This window comes from Apodemus sylvaticus, chromosome 8 (genome assembly GCF_947179515.1).
Source record: "Apodemus sylvaticus chromosome 8, mApoSyl1.1, whole genome shotgun sequence".
NCBI classification, from domain to species: domain Eukaryota; kingdom Metazoa; phylum Chordata; class Mammalia; order Rodentia; family Muridae; genus Apodemus; species Apodemus sylvaticus.
In genome coordinates, this window is record NC_067479.1 from 3,039,915 (window position 1) to 3,057,993 (window position 18,079).

Sequence of the window (18,079 nt, forward strand, 5' to 3'; positions counted from 1 at the left end):
CATGAGCTCTGAAACATTTGTGTACCTGGAGGAATATATAAAACATACAGTTGTATCATTTTGTCCATTTTTAAAAAAGATTTATTTATTTTATTATATGTAAGTGCACTGTAGCTGTCTTCAGATACCCCAGAAGAGGGCATCAGATCTCATTACGGATAGTTGTGAGTTACCATGTGGTTGCTGGGATTTGAACTCGGAACTTTTGGAAGAGCAGTCAGTGTTCTTAACTGTTGAGCCATCTCTCCAGTCCATTTTGTCTGTTTTTTTAAGATTAAAGTTCTTTATATTATGGAATTATGAGTTCTCTACAAAATTGGGAGACCAGTTCATTGTATGTGATTTACAAGTATTCTCCATCTCACTTTCTTTATAGTGTCCAGGTGCTACAGTTCTTTCCCTTGGGTAGCTGTCCCACTTCCTCCTCTAGTCCCAGTGACCAAGTTCACTGAGGAACCAGTGTGTTTACAAGGTTTACTTACAGAGCAGTGGGTGGGAGTCTCTCAGCAGATGTGCGGGTGATTTCAAAGTTGCTACGCTGAAGATCAGCATCTTGCATGGATAACTCTCCTACAGCTGTGTAGATGGAGGCCTTTTCCCTAAGCCTCTCCAACCTATATCCTTGAGCCCTTCCCAGGGACCCCTGAGACCATGTGCAATTAGGACAGAATTGCATCCATCTGGTCAGAAGAGGCAGCTGGATACTCAGGTGCAGGTCCCATGACCCTCCTGCACCCCTTCCTTCCAAGAGGGAGGAGCATCCGCAGTCAGCAAGCCCTCCAGCTCTGTTGATCTTTAGTGAGCAGGTGCACCCAAACTCCTGAAGATGGCAGCAGTCTGGTTTGGAGGCTAGTCCTGTGTAACCTGTCCTTCGAAACATGCTTTCAATTTAGATGAATCCCAATTTATTTATGTTTGGCTTTTTCTGCTTGAAGCTACAGTGTCATTCAAGTTCATAAAAAATGTATGCCTCCATTCTAAGTGTTTAAAGTTTTAGCTCATTTCATGTCTTTGGTGTGTTATACTATAACACATAATTAGTTATTATTTGACATACAGATATGATTTGTTCTTTTGCTTATTAACTTGTGTCAGCAGCAGTTGTTAAAAAAGAACATCCTTTGTCTATCCAATGGTCATGTTGCTTCTGCCCATAGAAGTCTTGTTCATTTTGGAATCATTAATTGTACGGCACCGGTTAGGATTTTGGTCTTTATGCAAATACTATGTAGGCCAGTTTTTATTCTTACAGCTGTGTTGGATATGCTAAGCTCTTTGCATTTCCATGGGCCTTCTATGATCAGCTTTACAGCTGTAAACATCCAACTGGAATTTTGATAGGGATTGTGCTTACCTTAACTTGGGGGACTATTTTCATTTTAACAATCTGTTTAACAATTTGCTTGTTTAACAAACAAGCAAAGTTTCCTTGTTGACTTACACTGGCCTAGAATATACCATCTCATGCAGGCTGGCCTCAAATATATAATCCTTCTGCCTCAGCCTCCTGGAAGATGGATTATAAGTACATGCCACTGTACTCTGCTTTCCTTTTAATAAGATTATGTCTTGTAATCCAGTGTCATGGCAAGTTTCTCCATACTGTTTTTCAATGACATTTTCTAGTTTTTAACGTGCAAGTCTTGTGTTTGCTTTAGGCATAAATGTTTTATTCTTTTTGATGGCACTGTAAATTGAATTGTTTCCCTAATTTGTTTTGGATTGTTCAATTGCTAGCAGATAAAATAAAATGCTTTTTGAATATAAATCTTTTTCATACAACACGTTTCATGCAACATATTTCATGCAGCATACAACTGCAAACTGGCTTATTATTTTTAGTATTTAGTATTATTAAGTATGCATGTGCCTTCCTTAGGGTGTTTTAGATAGTGTTAAGATAGTTTAGATTGCTTTTGTGAGGTTTTTTGTAATGTATCTGAATTTTTACTATTTTGTATTTCATTTTGGCTGTATATAATTTGTCTCTTTTCTTGAAGGGCTTTTTTCAAGGTTTAACTTTCAATTTTATTTATGTCCATGTGTATGTGTTTGTCATTAGGAATGTGCATGTATGAGTGGGTGACTTTGGAGGCTAAAGAAGATGTTGGATCCCACTGCAGCTGGAGTTACAGGCAGTTGTGACTGTTCCAGCGACTGCTGGAGTTACAGCAGGTCCTCCATGTGGGTGTTGGAGATGAAAACCCAGTCTTCTGGCAGAGCAGCCAGTCCTCCTAACTCTGAGCCATGCCTCTGGGTCCCACAGTACCTACTCTGAACAGCTTACTTACTTTTTTCCTCTGAAAACAGAAATTCTCTTTCAAAATATATCTGATATTTAAAGAGAGTTATATTTTCAGGTGTGTGGTGAATGTTTGCTTGTAGTCCCAGCATTGGGAGCTAGAGGCAGGCGCATCATGAATCAAGGCCAGCCTTAACTAGAGGAGACAGACACTTTGAAAAACAAAACTAATATGTCATTGGAACATGTGCATATTTTCAAGTGAATAAGACATCCTGCAGTAAGGTTGTTAAAAGATGGGTAAATGCCTCAGTTGTAAATATTTGTCTGCAGTAGTCATTTGTATGCAAAATCTCAAAACCTGATTATCTCTTCAGTATGTACTAGAATCATCACAGACACAATGGAAATTTTCTTTTGGTTTTGGAAAAGATCAGGTTTCTCCCACAATATATGTAGGATTTTTTTGGAGATTGAGTTTGGAGGGTTTTATGATTCAGAAATGTATCTCAGTTCATTTAACAAGGCAGCTGTCCCCAGTGAAGCTCAGAGGCATAAACACGAGTCCTGGACAGTCAGATAAAATGTGTTAGTTTTTCCACAAAAAGCAGGGTGTGGTTGGCCTGCCTCTGTTTTATTATCATGTAGCTGTACTCTGAGAAAAGTCTAAGACGTTCCAGGTTTACAGAGGAGAAAAAAATCTGGTGTGTAATTAAAAAAGAGTTCAAAGCCTCTAGTCTCCATGGACACTGCATACAGGTACACAGACCCACAAAGTAACTAAAACTAAAATTTAACAAAACAACAAAAACTAAACAAGGAATTAAAAATAAAATCTTTCAACCTGTCATGCTGTTCAGTGTTACACCTAGTGGACTCAACTCAGTAGGGTGCAAAAAAAAAAAATCCCAGTTCAGCAAGTATTTATTGAGTACCAGCTGCACAGCCGAGCTCTAAATCTTAATGAGCCAGGCCGGCTCATTAAGCCCAGAATGGTATTTTGCTCTCTAAACTAGGAATTTTCTCCTTTCAGCTCTAAGATTAGCTTTAGGCCAGGGATTTGGGTTTTTGAAGAGGAGGGACGCAATTCCAATTTTTTCCCCAAAAGTCTCCAGATACTTGATCAGGAGGTGTTTTGAGAAATCACCGGACCCGAGTCTGGTTTTCAAGGCCAAGCCTCGGAAGCTGACCAGGCAGGTAAGAAGCTGTCCATCAGGGGGTAGTGGGTGTGGCTTGAGTAGCCAGACCAATCAGTGGAGCCTTCCTGAAGGCTGACTCTGGGCGGGAAAGCCCGCCCCGATGGAAGCCACAGAGCATGCGTGTAGGCGGATTGCAAAGGTCCCCTGCTAGCAGGGTCTGTGCGCTGGGATAGGGCTGTGCCCTCGTGCTTTTCAAGGGAGAAGGGAGATTTGGGGGAAGGCAGAAGAAGCTTTAGGAGACGGTCCTCTAGGAGGTACGCCGGCAGCAGTGGCGACCCCGGCGATCCCGGGTTCGGCACCCGCGGTGTGGACATCTGGCAGTGCCGCTGAGTCACAATAGTGTGCTGTCCTTAGGCTGTAGTCGAGATAATCCAGGTCCTGGAGTCACGCCGGCGTCCTAGGTGACGCAGCACGCGGTCCGAGGTCTGTGTTGGGCCCTACGCCCATCCGGATCGACGTTGTCCAGTTCCACCGTGAGCCACAAGTCTGGGGACAGTAAGGTGGACCCAGATCCTCCTGGCCAGTCTCGAGGACAAGGACTTGTGTCTTGTCAGTGTCACATAAATAAAGACTACTTTGCCGGGTGCCCTGTCCAGGGGATTATTGTGCTAGCGAGCTCGCACCTTCACGGCTCCGTGGGGCCTCGACAGTCTCTCCCGGAACCCACGGGAAGAGGCTCGGGAGGTAGGGTCTGTGCCCTCTGTGGAGGAGGTATCAGTAGATTCCAGAGTCCGATCCTGTCCACTGGCCCCGCCCCCTCCGCCGGCTCCGCCCCGCAGGGCGCTCCTCCCTCCGGCCCCGCCCCACCCAGCCGGACGCCCCGCCCCTAGGAGGAGGCCGCTCAGGGAGGTCGGGGGCATGGGGGAGCCGCGGCGGGTGCTGTGCACAGGATTGTCCGGAGCGAGCCCAGGCGCCGCAGCAGGCACACGGGCCCGGGGAGGACACCTCGGGGCGTGACGCGGCATAGAGGGCGTGGCCCGGGTTGCAGCGCCTGAGGACCCGGCAGGGACCGCGGGTTCCCGTGCCCGGGGCGCACCTGGCGGCGGCTCGACCGGGCCGGACCGCGCGCTCCGGAGCCCGCAGCGGCGGCCGGAGGATGGCGCAGCAGCAGTTCCCGGTGTCGACGGAGACTCGGAAGTTCACCCGGGCTTTGAGCAAGCCGGGCACAGCGGCGGAGCTGCGGCAGAGCGTGTCGGAGGTGGTGCGCGGCTCGGTGCTCCTGGTGAGCGAGGCGCGCAGGTGGCGGGCGGGCCTGGCCAGCGCTCTGGTAAATCCGGAGCAGACAGGGAAAGGGAGCGGGCCGGCAGTGGGGAGAGCTTAGGGGGCCGCAACTTCCAGAGCCCAGAGCTTGCCTTTCTAGGGCTGTTCCTCTCTTCCTGGGAAATTTCCGCCCTCTGTCCACTTCCCTGCCCCCACGTTACCTGTCCTCTGCCAATTGGGAAGTTTCTCTGTCCTCACCGCATCCTCGGTGTTCCGGGAGGCTTGGCAGGTGCCCGGGCCCCAGAGCGTGTAGAGGAGATGGGGTCTTTTGCGGTCCAGCGTGGAGGTTTCCCCGCGGATGTTTTGGGTGGACAGATCTCTGCTCGGTGTGTTGAGCTGGTGTCTGGAGGCTTCTTATGAGTGGCAAGGAGTGAACTTGCTCATTTCATCCTTGGTACAAATTACTTTGAAGTCTGGGGACTTGAGGCAAGCAGAGCAAGGCAAACCAAGATGAACCCAGTCGTGTCAGTGACTCCTGGGAACAGGCCTCTGCGTGTGAGGAAGGTGAAGTTTTAAAAATCAACTTTTCCACAGCCAGGGATGGCCCTGCTGTATTTGGAAAAGAGGGCACGCTCTGCTGCTGGGCTGTTGCCGGGAGAGCAGCAGTCTGTGCTGGAGGGAGCTCCTCAGGGCAGCTGGAAACTTTTAGCAGCTCTTCGTGTTTGTTTTCTTGAAGGGGACTTGTTTGTGGGTGTGTTCACTGGAACATGTGAGGAGATGAGTCTTGAAAGTAATGTCTGTGGTCTTTGTGGTGCTGTGTGTGTGGGGTTGCCAAGGGTCGTTGTTTATGAACACAGGGCAGATGCTTCTCTTAGAGTGGCAGATCGATGCCCTTCCTGGGCAGACAGGATTGTGTGAACGATGCTGGTGGAGATCTGTGCTGATTTCCATATCCAGTCTGCTCAGTTTGAGCTGTCTCAAGCCCTGCCAACTCACCCTACATCACTCAAACTTGAGTTTGATCTGCGGTAAGCAGGGATTTTATTTTTCAGTTTCATAGAACTTGGTCAGTTGAAGAACGGACCTGAACCTGGCTGGCCATGTCTTCGATAGTTCCTGTTAACGCCTATTGCTGAAGCACCGTTGCTTTGCAGGAGAGCGTAGTCTCAGCCTCTGTGACCCCTTCTCATCTCTCACCTGGAACTCTTCTTTAATTGGGGTGTTGTGATCATCAGGGAGGTTAGGAAAAAGTGGAATTAATGAAACATTTTATTGTGGTGTGATTTCCATGGTGCCCCACTAATCAGTGTACTGCAGCCCATATCTGATTCCTGTTTGAGGGTGGCCCGTTGACTGCTAATATTTTCACGTGTGACATGCTTCTGCCGTTTTGGTCTAATGACACTTTTAATAATATGCATTTTCCTTGGACACTCTTAAATATAGCCGGACACTTTGCTGGTGTCTCAACTCTTAATTTTGTCTATCTGTCTGTCTGTCTGTGGTCATTTGTCTGATATAATCTTTGGTGAAATTATTTACAAAATACGAGGAAGCTGATAACAACCTAGGTGCAGGCAAGGCTCCTGGCCTGGATGGGGGGGGGGTGCAGTACAGGGGAGGAGTCTGGGAGAGGTTTCAAGGCACTAAAAATTACCCATGAATCTCACCTTCCACCCTCTTCCTCTCGCCGCTCCTGTGTCTGCCAGGAAGTCACAGCAGGTGCACCTGTCACATAAATTCTGGCCCATCTCTGTCCTGTGAGCATCTGAGAGGCTAGTCTCGATTCCCTCAGAAGGCAGCCGTGCCTTGGTCCATCTGAACATGCTTAGATGAAGGCGTTGATCTGCTCTGCTCTGCTTTGGTCACCGGCCTAGTGCTAGCCTGAGGTCCACAGCACCCCAAATGCTCAGTGTTCACCAGGTGACTCGGAGCAGCCACGAAGACGGCCCAAGACAGCGTGAGACATCAGGGTTTAAGATGTGTTTATATGGATTTCATTGTTGAATAGATCTCCCTCTTGTTTATGGACTCAGATCTGTGGGCCCTTTTAAATCATTTTATATTAATTTGAGGAACTTAAGGATAACTGTACAAAATTGATCCTGTCTTTGTGTCATCATATTAACTAAATAATTACTGAGGTTTTGCTGGGCGGTGGTGCCACACGCCTGTAATCCCAGCACTCTGGGAGGCAGAGGCAGGCAGATTCTGAGTTCGAGGCCAGCCTGGTCTACAGAGTGAGTTCCAGGACAGCCAGGGCCACATAGATAAACCCTGTCTCGAAAAAAAAAAATCCAAAAAAAACCCCCCAAAAATTACTGAGGTTTTGCCAAATTTGGTTTATGTGCATCTCTCCCTCCCCTCCTTCCCCTCCCTCCCCTCCCTCCCCTCCTTCTCCCCCTTCTCTCTCTCTCTCTTCCTGTCTCTCTTTCTTCTCTTGCTTCCCTCTCCCCCCCTCCTCTCTTTCTCTCCCTTCCTTACTGGTGCTTGTGAGTCTCATGCCTTTTAACACATTTCACTGCTATATACCTAATGTCTGTTTTTAGAAACTAGGAATAGTTTCTTATGTGACTATAATTTTTTATGACCCTAATAATATAATGTGTTATTCAAATTTCTTTGATTAAAAAAAAAACCTATTTGGTTGTTTGCTTTTTATAAAGATTCACACAAGTTTGGTGGCAGGCCTTTAAAATATGTTTCACTTATTCCTGAGCTTTAGAATTATTTATATTGGAGAAAGACTTCATGAGGGTCTTAGTTTTTAACCATTGAAGTTAAGCAGTTCAGAGCATGGGCTGTCATTCTAGTGCTGTCCCTTACCAACTGTGCAGCCTTAGTGTGTAATTTAACCTTCATAGGCCTCAGTTTCCTCATCTGCAGAATGGGCATAATAGAGTTGCAGGGAAGATTAAATGAATAGTACAGTTTTATTTTGTTTTTTTCCCAGGGTTTCTCTGTGTGGCCCTGGCTATCCTGGAACTCACTCTGTAGACCAGGCCAGCCTCGAACTCAGAAATCCACCTGTCTCTGCCTCCCAAGTGCTGGGATTAAAGGTGTGCGCCTCTGCTGCCGCCACCACCACCACCACCACCACCACCACCACCACCACCACCACCACCACCACCTGGCTGAACAGTACAGTTAAAGCTCTTGGTGTAAGCACATATTCAGGCAGCTCCTTACACTCTCTTGGCTTGTTGCTTATTCGTCTGGACCTTGGGGCTCTGGCTCTTTTAGGTAAGGGGTTGGACTAGATTGTTTTTAGAGATCTTTACCTGAGCTCAACAGGCTTTGATTCCAAGCGACTTTATGAGCAATAGAAATACTAAAGGTGGTATTCCTAGCTAGAGGAAAAGTAATATAGGATTTTTGGTTATGATTGAGACTCTACAAATGCAGAATTTGATTTCCACAATTTAGAATATTCCAGAGGGCCTGGGGCACAGATTTAAACTGTGTGCTTGCCAGGCAGGAATCCTAGAACCAAGCCCCTGCTCAGGGATTGTCATTGCCTTTGGAATTCCTGAAGAAATTTTAACCCAGGGCTGTCAGCGGTGTAAAAGACAGTATCTTAATGGCCCAGATCTAGGAAAATATACCATTGCAAAGAATGCGTCTCTTTACAAGATTTGTGTGAGTGTCATGGTGCATTGGCTGGGTTTGCAGATGGTCCGACACTTGGGTACTGACATACAAGTCGTCTGGCTGCCTGTCCCTGTGTCCTTATTGATCTTATCTCCATATGTTCTGCTTCAGACTCTCCTTGGATGTCAAGCCCTTGCTAAGGATACCCTTCCACACCCCTTTGAGATACCGCAATGGGAAGTGAAGTAACCCAGGTCAGGCTCTCCCTGGCTTTACCTTTGTGTTACTAGAGAAGGAAGGCAGGCCCGAGGCATGGGGAGATAATATCCCGAGCCCAGTGGAGGAGGCTTCCTCCCTCACCCGTCCAGTGTTATCTGAGGTAACCTGAGACCCGAGTTAGGGGTGTTCTTTGAAATCCTCAGATAAGGTAAACCTCCTTTTGGTTATAACTCTAAATGAGATATGTTAGTACTTTGACAACTGAACTGGCCCGAGCTCCCCCCTGCTGTCTCTCTCCACCCTCTGGTGGAGTCCTGACAAACAGAAATGTCCCAAAATACAGGAAGCAGGGTGGAGGCCCATCTCCAGCTAGATAATCAACAGCAGGTTCCATTTCTTTAGTTCCTTGCCCACTAGAACTTTTAGGGGCAGTGTGGGCATGAGTAATGTCCTGAATCTGGTTGAGCAGGGCAGAGAGACTTTTGTGGACCCAGTACCCACATCCTAGATGTGTACTCTGAGTGTGGGTACGGCTGGCTGCCGGCAGGCGCTGCAGCAGCAGTTCTTCGTCTTGTCAGGAGGTACATTCCCCAGAGGCAGACACTGCAGTCACCTACAGTTAACTGGATGGTGGCACAAAGGAACACTTCTTTAAAGAGTCAGAGGCTGCCATGCAGATTCACACGTGTCACTCCAGCACTCAGAACACTGAGGCAGGAGAAGCGCCAAGAGTTTGAGGCTAGCCTGGGCTACAGAATGAGAGTCTGTCACAAAAATCACACACCAAAGGAAAAATTAGGAAGTCATAGAGTCAGAGAGGCCCAGAAGTGGCCCTGCCAATCTAAGGTCTACTGGTCACCCCTCAGGACTCCACAAAGACAAACTAGCCACTGCTGGATAAAAGACAGAATTAGGAAAATGTGCATGTTATGCAGGTTGGGCACAGTTGTACACACCTTTAATCCCAGCACTGGTGAGGTTGAGGCTAGCCGATCTGTAAGTTTCAGGCAGCCTGGGCCATTTAGTAAGGCCCATACAAAAATACAACCAAAAGCGCCCCAAATAAGGTATGCAGAGTTCTTTGCAAATATGAGCCCTTATTATCTCAGGGTAGAACGGACTGGCTGTCTTCATAACATAAATCTGGAGACAGCATTTATGTAGTGCGTATGGTGTTCTCAGACATGTGTGGTGTGTGAGAACTTCCTTAGTGGGAAGGTCAAGTCCTCTTAGGTGATCCCAGTAAGTGCAAGGGCTGGGTCTTGAACCCAGGCAGTGAAACTTTTTACCTTTAGCTCTCAGCTGCTCTGCTTGCTGCTTCCCCATCCTGTCAAACCTTTGTTCTGCATCACAAGGGCCAACAGTTAGCAGTCAGTAAACTCAACAGTGCTCCGGCATTATCTGTAGGTCAGTCTCTGCTGTAGTGTCAAGTTAAAAACAGAACAGAATCGCATGAAGGCCTAGAGAGAGGCCTCCCTAGGGATGAGGCCCTGATTGGTTGTACAATTGTCCAGTTGGACAATACCAGTTGGATAGTCCTGAAATTATATACATACAAGAACCACCAAGCAGGTCTCTGTATGTGTCTGTGTCTTTCAGTAATAATAATACAAAGAAGTCTTGAATTTGAGAAGGGAGTAGGGGTGAGCATGGAAGAGTGTGGAGGGAGAATGATGTAATTATACTCTCAGTCAGGCTTTCTGTTCCTGCACAAACATCATGACCAAGAAGCAAGCTGGGGAGGAAAGGGTTTATTCAGCTTAAACCTTCCACACTGCTGTTGATCACAAAGGAAGTCAGGACTGGAATCAAGCAGGTTAGGAAGCTGGAGATGATGCAGAGAGGCCATGGAGGGATGTTTCTTACTGGCTTGCTTCCCCTGGCTTGCTTAGCTTGCTTTCTTATAGAACCCAAGACCATTAGCCTAGGGATGGCACCACCCACAATGGGCCCTCCCCCCTTGATCACTAATTGAGAAAATGCCTTACAGCTGTATCTTGTGGAGGTATTTCCTCAAAGGAGGCTCCTTTCTCTGTGATAACCCAGCTTGTGTCAAGTTGACACACAAAACCAGCCAGTACATACTCTAATTAAAAACTTACGTCTGGCGGTGGTGGCGCACGCCTTTAATCCCAGCACTTGGGAGGCAGAGGCAGGTGGATTTCTGAGTTTGAGGCCAGCCTGGTCTACAGAGTGAGTTCCAGGACAGCCAGGGCTACACAGAGAAACCCTGCCTCGAAAAACAAAACAAAACAAAACAAAAAAACCCTTATGAATCTTAAACAGGGTTTTAAAAGGAAAACTCTCCAATTGAAATAGTCATTAATTAATAGGCAATTTCTCAAAGAAGAGACTATAGCCAATTCATAGCAAAAGCAAAACAATAAGGCATTTGTTTCTGCTATTAAAAAAAAACAGTCAAAATGAGATACCATTTCTGCCTGACAGATTTGCTAAGATGGAAGACGTATTTGAAGGACAGGGTGAAGGGAGCACTTTGGTTCGAAGTGCGATGCACAGCCGGTCCTTCCCTCCTTATATGGTATTTATGAGAACTGCAGAGAGTGACAGCTGGCTTAGCCTCTCTGCACTTGATACATCAGTCAAGAACCTTACCATGCTCCCATCCCAGTGCCCAGTATGTAAATTTCATAGACACTTTTGGCCTGAAATGTGCACTGGAGGCAGTGTTGCTAGCCCAGGGCCGAAACTGAAATAGTGATCATGTGCATGCTGGGTAAAGTTCATACACTGGCCTCAATAAAATGACTTGAGAATGTTTTACATGGTAACATGGAGGGTGATGGTGGGTTCCCATCTGAGGCTTTGGACTCAGCCTCTCATGCTGTTCTGTAGCACCCTTACATATAGTGTACATATTGTAGTGTGCACATAGTAAATGTGCACATAGTAGTATACACATAGTAGTGTGCACATAGTAGTGTAAACATAGTGTGCACATAGTAGTGGTTCACAGAGTAGAATCTGGATTAAATGAGTAAATTCTGTCAACGTTCCTAGAATACTCTCTGATAAAATTTAGTATTGTGGCTGGTTGGAGCTAAAAGTCACTATAAAATGAAGTAAAATCCACATCGGAATATGTATAAGTATGAACCAAGATGTGATTTTATGAAGTCTATGCAGTGCAATGAAGAACATTTGGGAGGGACATGAAGAAAAACCTTTTAGCCACAATGTATGTTCATTCCAAAGAAACTCAGATTTAAAAAAACAAAACAAAACCAAAAACACATAATTTGGGGCATAACGCATCCCATGTGATAGGGGACGTAGTTTCATAAGAGTGAGGTTGAAGGGCGTTCTGTGGCCGCCCCTTCTCTAGCACAAATCTATGTGTGTGGGGCCTGTTGCAGCCTTCAATGTGAACTAGATCGCTTTGTGGTAATGGTCCAAGTGTTTTAGATACGTGGTCTTGGCAAGTTCATGCTTTATTTTATTTTTATTTTTTTATCCACTCCTTGTCCCTTCCTGAGTCCTAGAATTTATGCCGTTATTTTTACTGTTTTGGAAATGATTGGCAGCAGGTGATTTTGAGAATGCTGTGGCATGTGGTCAGTGGGCTGGCTGTACCACAGGCTGCAGGAAGACTGGCGAATTCAGTCCTGTTGAACATATAGACAGGGGCTCACTTTGTAGTCCTTGCTGGCCTGGATGTAGACAGGACAAGGTTGGCCTCGAACTCACAGATGATCCCCCCTGTCTCAGCTTTCTGGAGTGCTGGGATATGTGCTACCATGACTGGCCATTTTTATTTTTCCTAATGAGGAGCTTTGTCTAATCACCGTTGACTTTAAATCTCTGCTCATGTTTTGTCCTGACTCCATCCTTATGGTCTGTCTCAGCCCTTAGAGCCATCATATTTCTGATCACACTACCTCAGCATTGAGAATAGGTTGGCTGCCCTGGTCTGTGTTGTCCTGTGACCTGGGTTGTTGGAAACAGCCATCTTGAATCTTTGTAGAGGAAAAAGATTATGGTAATTGGGACTTGCCATGCGTATATGTCATTGATTAAAAAGAGTCCTGCAGCCAGCCACACCTAACTCCAAAGGGCATGGAGGACAATTCTTCAGTCCTCTTTGTGTGTGTTTTTGAGATAGTCTTGTAAAGAAGTCCAGCCTGATCCCGAGTTTCATCTGTGTTGGATGATGACTTTGAACTCATGACCTTCCTGCTTTTGTTTCTATAATGCTGAGATTAAGGCAGGTATCACCACACCCAGCAAAGCCAGTCCTTTCTGTAGGCCCGGAAAGGAGAACTCAGGTCTTTGGTGAGCCTTTCGGAGGGCTGCTACAGCCTGGTATCTCCTTTCCTCTGTCTCCTGCTCTGCAGGGCTGGGGCCAGGGTCGTCTTCTCTGGGCTCTGGGCTCTGGGCTGCGGCTCTTATTTCATCCTTTATGGGTTTGGTGCTCTATCTGAAGACACACCCAGTGCTTGCCCAGTGCTCCCTTGGAGCCTGTGGTGCTCCTTAGGAGGCACTTCTCCCACTGCTCACTGACTGGGCTCTTGGTGGTCACCTCAGCTGTCAGGAATGCCCCTTGTTCTCTGCACCTGTACTCAGTCTTCCTGTCCACCAAGACAGACTGCTCTCTCCTTTTCCTTTGTGCTGATCAGTCTCACTTTGGGCTTATTTGTGTATGAGTTTAATAAGCTGTTTGTCCCACTGACTGTTGGCTTACTGTGTTTCCCTAGTGCACATACTATGTGTCTGTGTCTGTGTGTGTTTGTGTGTTATGTATGTGGGGTGTGTGTATATGAGTATGTGTATGTATGTGACTGTGTGTCTTCGTGTGTGTATGTGTGTCTGTGTGCATGTATGCATGTTTGTGACTGTGTGTGTATATATGTGTGTGTATATGTATGTGTCTCTGTGTATTTATGTTTGTGTGTAGTGTGTGTTTGTGTATAGTGTATATGTGTGTCTCTTTGTATGTGTCTGTATGTGTATGTGTGTTTGTGTATAGTGTGTGTGTATATATGTGTATGTGTATATATGTGTGTCTGTGTGTAGTGTATATGGTATGTGTGTGTGTATGTATGAGTATGTGTCTGTGTGTGAATAGTGTATATGTATGTGTCTCTGTATGTGTCTGTATGTGTATGTGTGATTGTGTATAGTGTGTGTGTATGTGTGTATGTATGTGTGTTTGTGTGTATGTATAGTGTATATGTAAGTGTCTTTGTATGTGTCTGTATGTGTCTATGTATAGTGTGGGTGTATATATGTGTATGTATGTGTGTGTTTGTGTGTAGTGTGTGGGGTGTATGTGTAAATGTTTTTGTTTGAGATGAGATCTTGCTCTGTAGCTCAGCCTTGGCCTGGTACCCACTGTAGTCTAGGCTGGCCTCAAGCTCAAAGGCCATGATCCTGTCTCGGCCTCCTGAGTACTGGAATTATGGGTGTGAGCTACCGTGTCCCTCAGTGAATTAACAAAACACTGAAGATGAACTTTCCCCCTCAGCCCCACCCCCCCAGTCCTCTGTGTTTCCTTCCTGTGCCATTTCTATTGGCCTCATGGTACCTTACCCTGGTGTCAGACCTGTCTCCAGTTCTTGTCCAGTATGCTGGCTTCCTGTTGCCACAGTGCCTGATGTTATACAGACTGTGAGACTGACACTGTGTCTGCTTTGCTTTAGGGAATGCAGGTCAGATTTGAACTCTTCCCTGTTAGGATTTTCAGGCAGCCACACATTTGAAAACAAAGAGCACCCAAATGTGACTGTTTGACTAGGTGTCCAGGAACTCATTTTTCTAAAAACAGAACAAAACTCAAATACCACCAGTTAAAATCACCAGCCAGCCATGGTGGTACGTGCCTGTAATCCACACTATGAGGACGCTGAGGCAGGAGGATTGCCGAAAGTCGAGGTCCACTTAACCATTGGTATTACTGCTCTCACTGAACAGTGAGTTTCACAGATTGGGATGGCACCTGCTTCTCTTTAACACTTTGATTTGTTATTAGTTTCATCTTTTCTGTCTCTTTGTTTTGTTTTTTGCCCCTATTCGTAGCTTGAATCATCCACATTTAGGGCACGTCTGATCTGATCAGATCTGAATGGTCACAATGCAGGCTGGCCTCCCTTTTTTGTTGACAGGGATAAACAAAATTTAGATATCATATGGGCTGAGACTGCTTCCTCGTTTATATACTGATGGTATGAGAAAGAAGGTCAGGGTGAAGGCATGGACTTCCTAGGGTCTCATTTGACTTCCTTGGGGTGTATTCTAAAACTTTGTGCTTATTTTGACATGCTGTACTTTTAAAAAATTAAAACAAGGGTTTGTCTTAATTTATGTGTATGAGTGTTTGTCTGCATATATGTAAGTGTACATGTTTGTGGGTGTACCGTGTGAGTGCCTGATGCGTGCACAGGTCAGAAGAGTGCATCAGATCTTCTGGAACTAGAGTTACAGCAGGGTTTGAGCCACTACATCTGTCCTGGGAACTGAATGTGGGCCTCTGCAAGTAAGCACTCTTAGCCACTGAGCCATCTTCCTAGCCCCTAGAAATTCTGTCTTGTCAGAGGATGCATGTTCAGTCATGTGGATCTAGAAATGTTCTAACGAAGGATGTTTACCGTGTTAAAAACAGGTTACGGCAGTCTGTGCACTAAATGACTTACTTGGAAAAAGAATAGGCAACATCTTGTCCGTGACGACACTGGACGAGCTCACAGATGCAGTGGCAGGTGTCTTTGCTGCAGGACTAGATTAAAAGGTCAGACGCGTATTCCCTGCACTCCGCAACACACGTGTGCAGATGGTATAGCACCTCTTCCTGTTTCTAGAGCAGTGTTCTTGTCCTGGATGGCAGTGGCTAGATAGGGCCTGTGCTCCGGGAGCTCCAACCACCTCTTCCATTTCCTCTTTTTGTTTCTTCATCCAGAGAACAGACACCCTAATCACACTCACCCAAGAGATCTTCCTGGAGAATTGAGCAGATGCATACTAAGCACTTAGCGAATTAGCACTTGACTGGGGCTTGGCATACATCAGTGCCCACTCAGTGCCTGCTGCTGTTGGTCCTGAGGACAAGAAGGAAAACCATATAATCCTCAGGCACAGTGCTCGTGGAGCGTAATTCCTGGTGCATATTTACAATACTGAGTGAGGACGGAGTTGGTGGACACTGTAGCTGTAGCTGTGTGAGCTGTCAGCTGCAAGAAAGGAAACGTGGGAGAAGGCAGGAATGTGGCTTGTGTGTTTGAAGATTCTCATGTGTTCCGCTTTCATGAGTTAATAAACCATCAAGGATGTGTATCTTGGTGCCTGCACAGATGTGCATGGTAATGTGTTCCTGGGGTGAGGCCACGTGTGTATTTTGGTAGCAAAATATTGTCAGCCCTGCCTGGGGAAATTGCTCAGCTGGTAAAGTGTTTGCCATGCCAACACGAGGACCTGAGTGGTGGTATGCACTGGTGTCTTCTTGCAGTCCCTTCCGGGAGGAGGTGGAGACAAGATCTCTGTGGCTCCCTGGCCGGACAGAATACTAATTGGTGAGTTTCGTGTCCCAGTGAGAGACATTCCTCGGAACAGAAGGCAGACGGGTCCTAAGGGATGACACTGAGATTGTCTTTTGTCTTCCACAAGCACCTGACACCTTGTATGCACACATGCATATGCACGTTCACACACACACCCTGACAACCAGCTAAGAACCTACCATTCACTAATTATAGAAGAGCCTCATGTGAAACCATGAAGTTTTGTGTTTGATAGTTTTATAATGACTATACCACTCTCCTCCCCCCAAAATCAAAACCAAAACTCATCTTGTCTGAGCCTCTGGAATATATAGATGATTTTAATTATCTGTTTTTTGAAATTGTTTTTAGTTTCTTTTTTTAATTGGGGAAATTGAAGAACAGGGGAACACAGCTAAAATTTATGTTTTATTTTCTTCCTAGCAGAATGGTTAGACTATCTTTATATTTATATATATATTTTTCCCTTTTTTTTTGATATGGTTTAACACTGCTGCTCAGCTAGCCTTGAACTCACTATATAGCTCAGATGAGTCTCAATTTGGAGGCAGTCTCATGCTTCAGGCTTCTGGGTCCTGAAATTATAGACATGACCCACTACTATGCCTGGCCAAGATCCTAATTCTACATCAGAGTTTTGTGAGTGTTCTTCATTGCTGAATATGAATCTTCTGGAAAGTACCTTGAATTCTCTGGACTGGGAGAAATGCCTGATATGGAGATGTGAGTGTACTTTTTGTAGATGGAAGGTCACTTAGAGAGGTTATCTGGTCTAGCTTCCTAATTTAGAGTCAGGTGGGGTCTATCTCAGGTAAGAGCTGGTCTTTGGTTGTAGCTAGTAGTGCTAGAGGCAAACACAGCGTGTGCTTTATCTGCTCCTGGGCCAGTCTCTGAGGCTTATTTTTAATTAGGCTTTTACTGTGTGCATTTTCCCTTTTCTTGTTCAAAGAGGTCTCCATTAATGTGAGAAAAGAATGTTGACTTTTTTTCCTTAGGAAATTTCTTCTATATGATTTTATTTCTTGTGAATCTGAAGATTGTATATGTCAGAATTCCTTAGACTTCTCAGAATTCTGTGAAAAACCAATGAAGAGAGTGATTAGAATTTTGGGGTAACATGTTTCTCTCTGTGTCTATGTCTCTGTGTCTTTTCCCTCTGTATGTATGTGTCTGTCCATCTCTGTGTGTGTGTCTGTCTTTGTGTGTGTTTGTGTGTATGTCTGCCACCTCCTGCCCCCTACGCCCCTCCCCCCCCTTTCGTGCGGACCATGGTACACAGGTCAGAGGACAACTTCTGGGAGTTGCTTCTCTCCTTCCACAGTGTGTCCTGGGTGTCAAATTCAGGTTGTAAGACTTGTTAGCAAAGCAGCCCAGAGATTAAGTTTTTAAAGAAACTTTATATTGGTTCACCACTACCCACACAGAAGGCCAGAGATTTGGAGGAGCTCCCTAGAGGAGCTGCTGTTGTGACTTCTGTAATGTGTATGGAGGTGGCTTGAGAAAGGAGGGCTCACCAGTAGGAGTTTCTTGAGTCAGAAGCCATCACACTTGGTAAAGTCCCTTCAAGGCTAAAGTTTTAGTGACAGAGAAGGAGAGTTTGAAGATAAGCCTGCGTGCTCTGTGGTAGAGGGATGGACAGGATGGGCTCCCTTGAAGGATGTCTTAGGGTTTTACTGCTGTGAAGAGACACCATGACAAAGACAACTCACATAAAGGACAACATTTAAATGGAGGATGGCTCACAGTTTCAGAGGTTCAGTCCATTATCGTCATGGCAGAAAACAGCGGCGTGCAGGCAGCCATGGTGCTGGAAAGGAGGCTCGGAGTTCTACATTCAGATTGGTAGGCAGCAGGAAGAAAGAGTGAGCCACTGGGCCTGGCATGAGCTTCCCAACCTCCAAGTCCACCCCAGTGACACACTTCCTTCAGCAAGGCCACACCTCCAATAATGCCACTCTGAGTCTGTGGGGACATTATTCAAACCACCACAAAGGAGTAGGTACAGAATTTGTGAATAGCTTCTGTCGTTAGGCATTTAATGGTCTGTACAACATAGATTCTTGGCATGTTAAATATTCTCTGCCCTAGAGAGTAAGCCCCAAACTGTCCCTACCAAA

At 45.9% G+C, this 18,079-nt stretch overlaps 1 protein-coding gene across 5 annotated transcripts in view; it reads left to right on the plus strand.

The window, feature by feature from the left end:
- The first annotated feature begins 4,275 nt into the window (after nucleotides 1-4,275).
- Nucleotides 4,276-18,079, plus strand: part of Dock9 (dedicator of cytokinesis 9) — a 263,468-nt gene continuing 249,664 nt past the window's right edge. For all 5 annotated transcript variants that reach the window (XM_052190600.1, XM_052190607.1, XM_052190606.1 and 2 more), the window contains exon 1: nucleotides 4,276-4,663. In XM_052190600.1, the coding sequence (XP_052046560.1) occupies nucleotides 4,538-4,663 (126 nt within the window). In that variant the 5' untranslated portion in view covers nucleotides 4,276-4,537. The remainder of the gene's footprint in view (nucleotides 4,664-18,079) is intronic.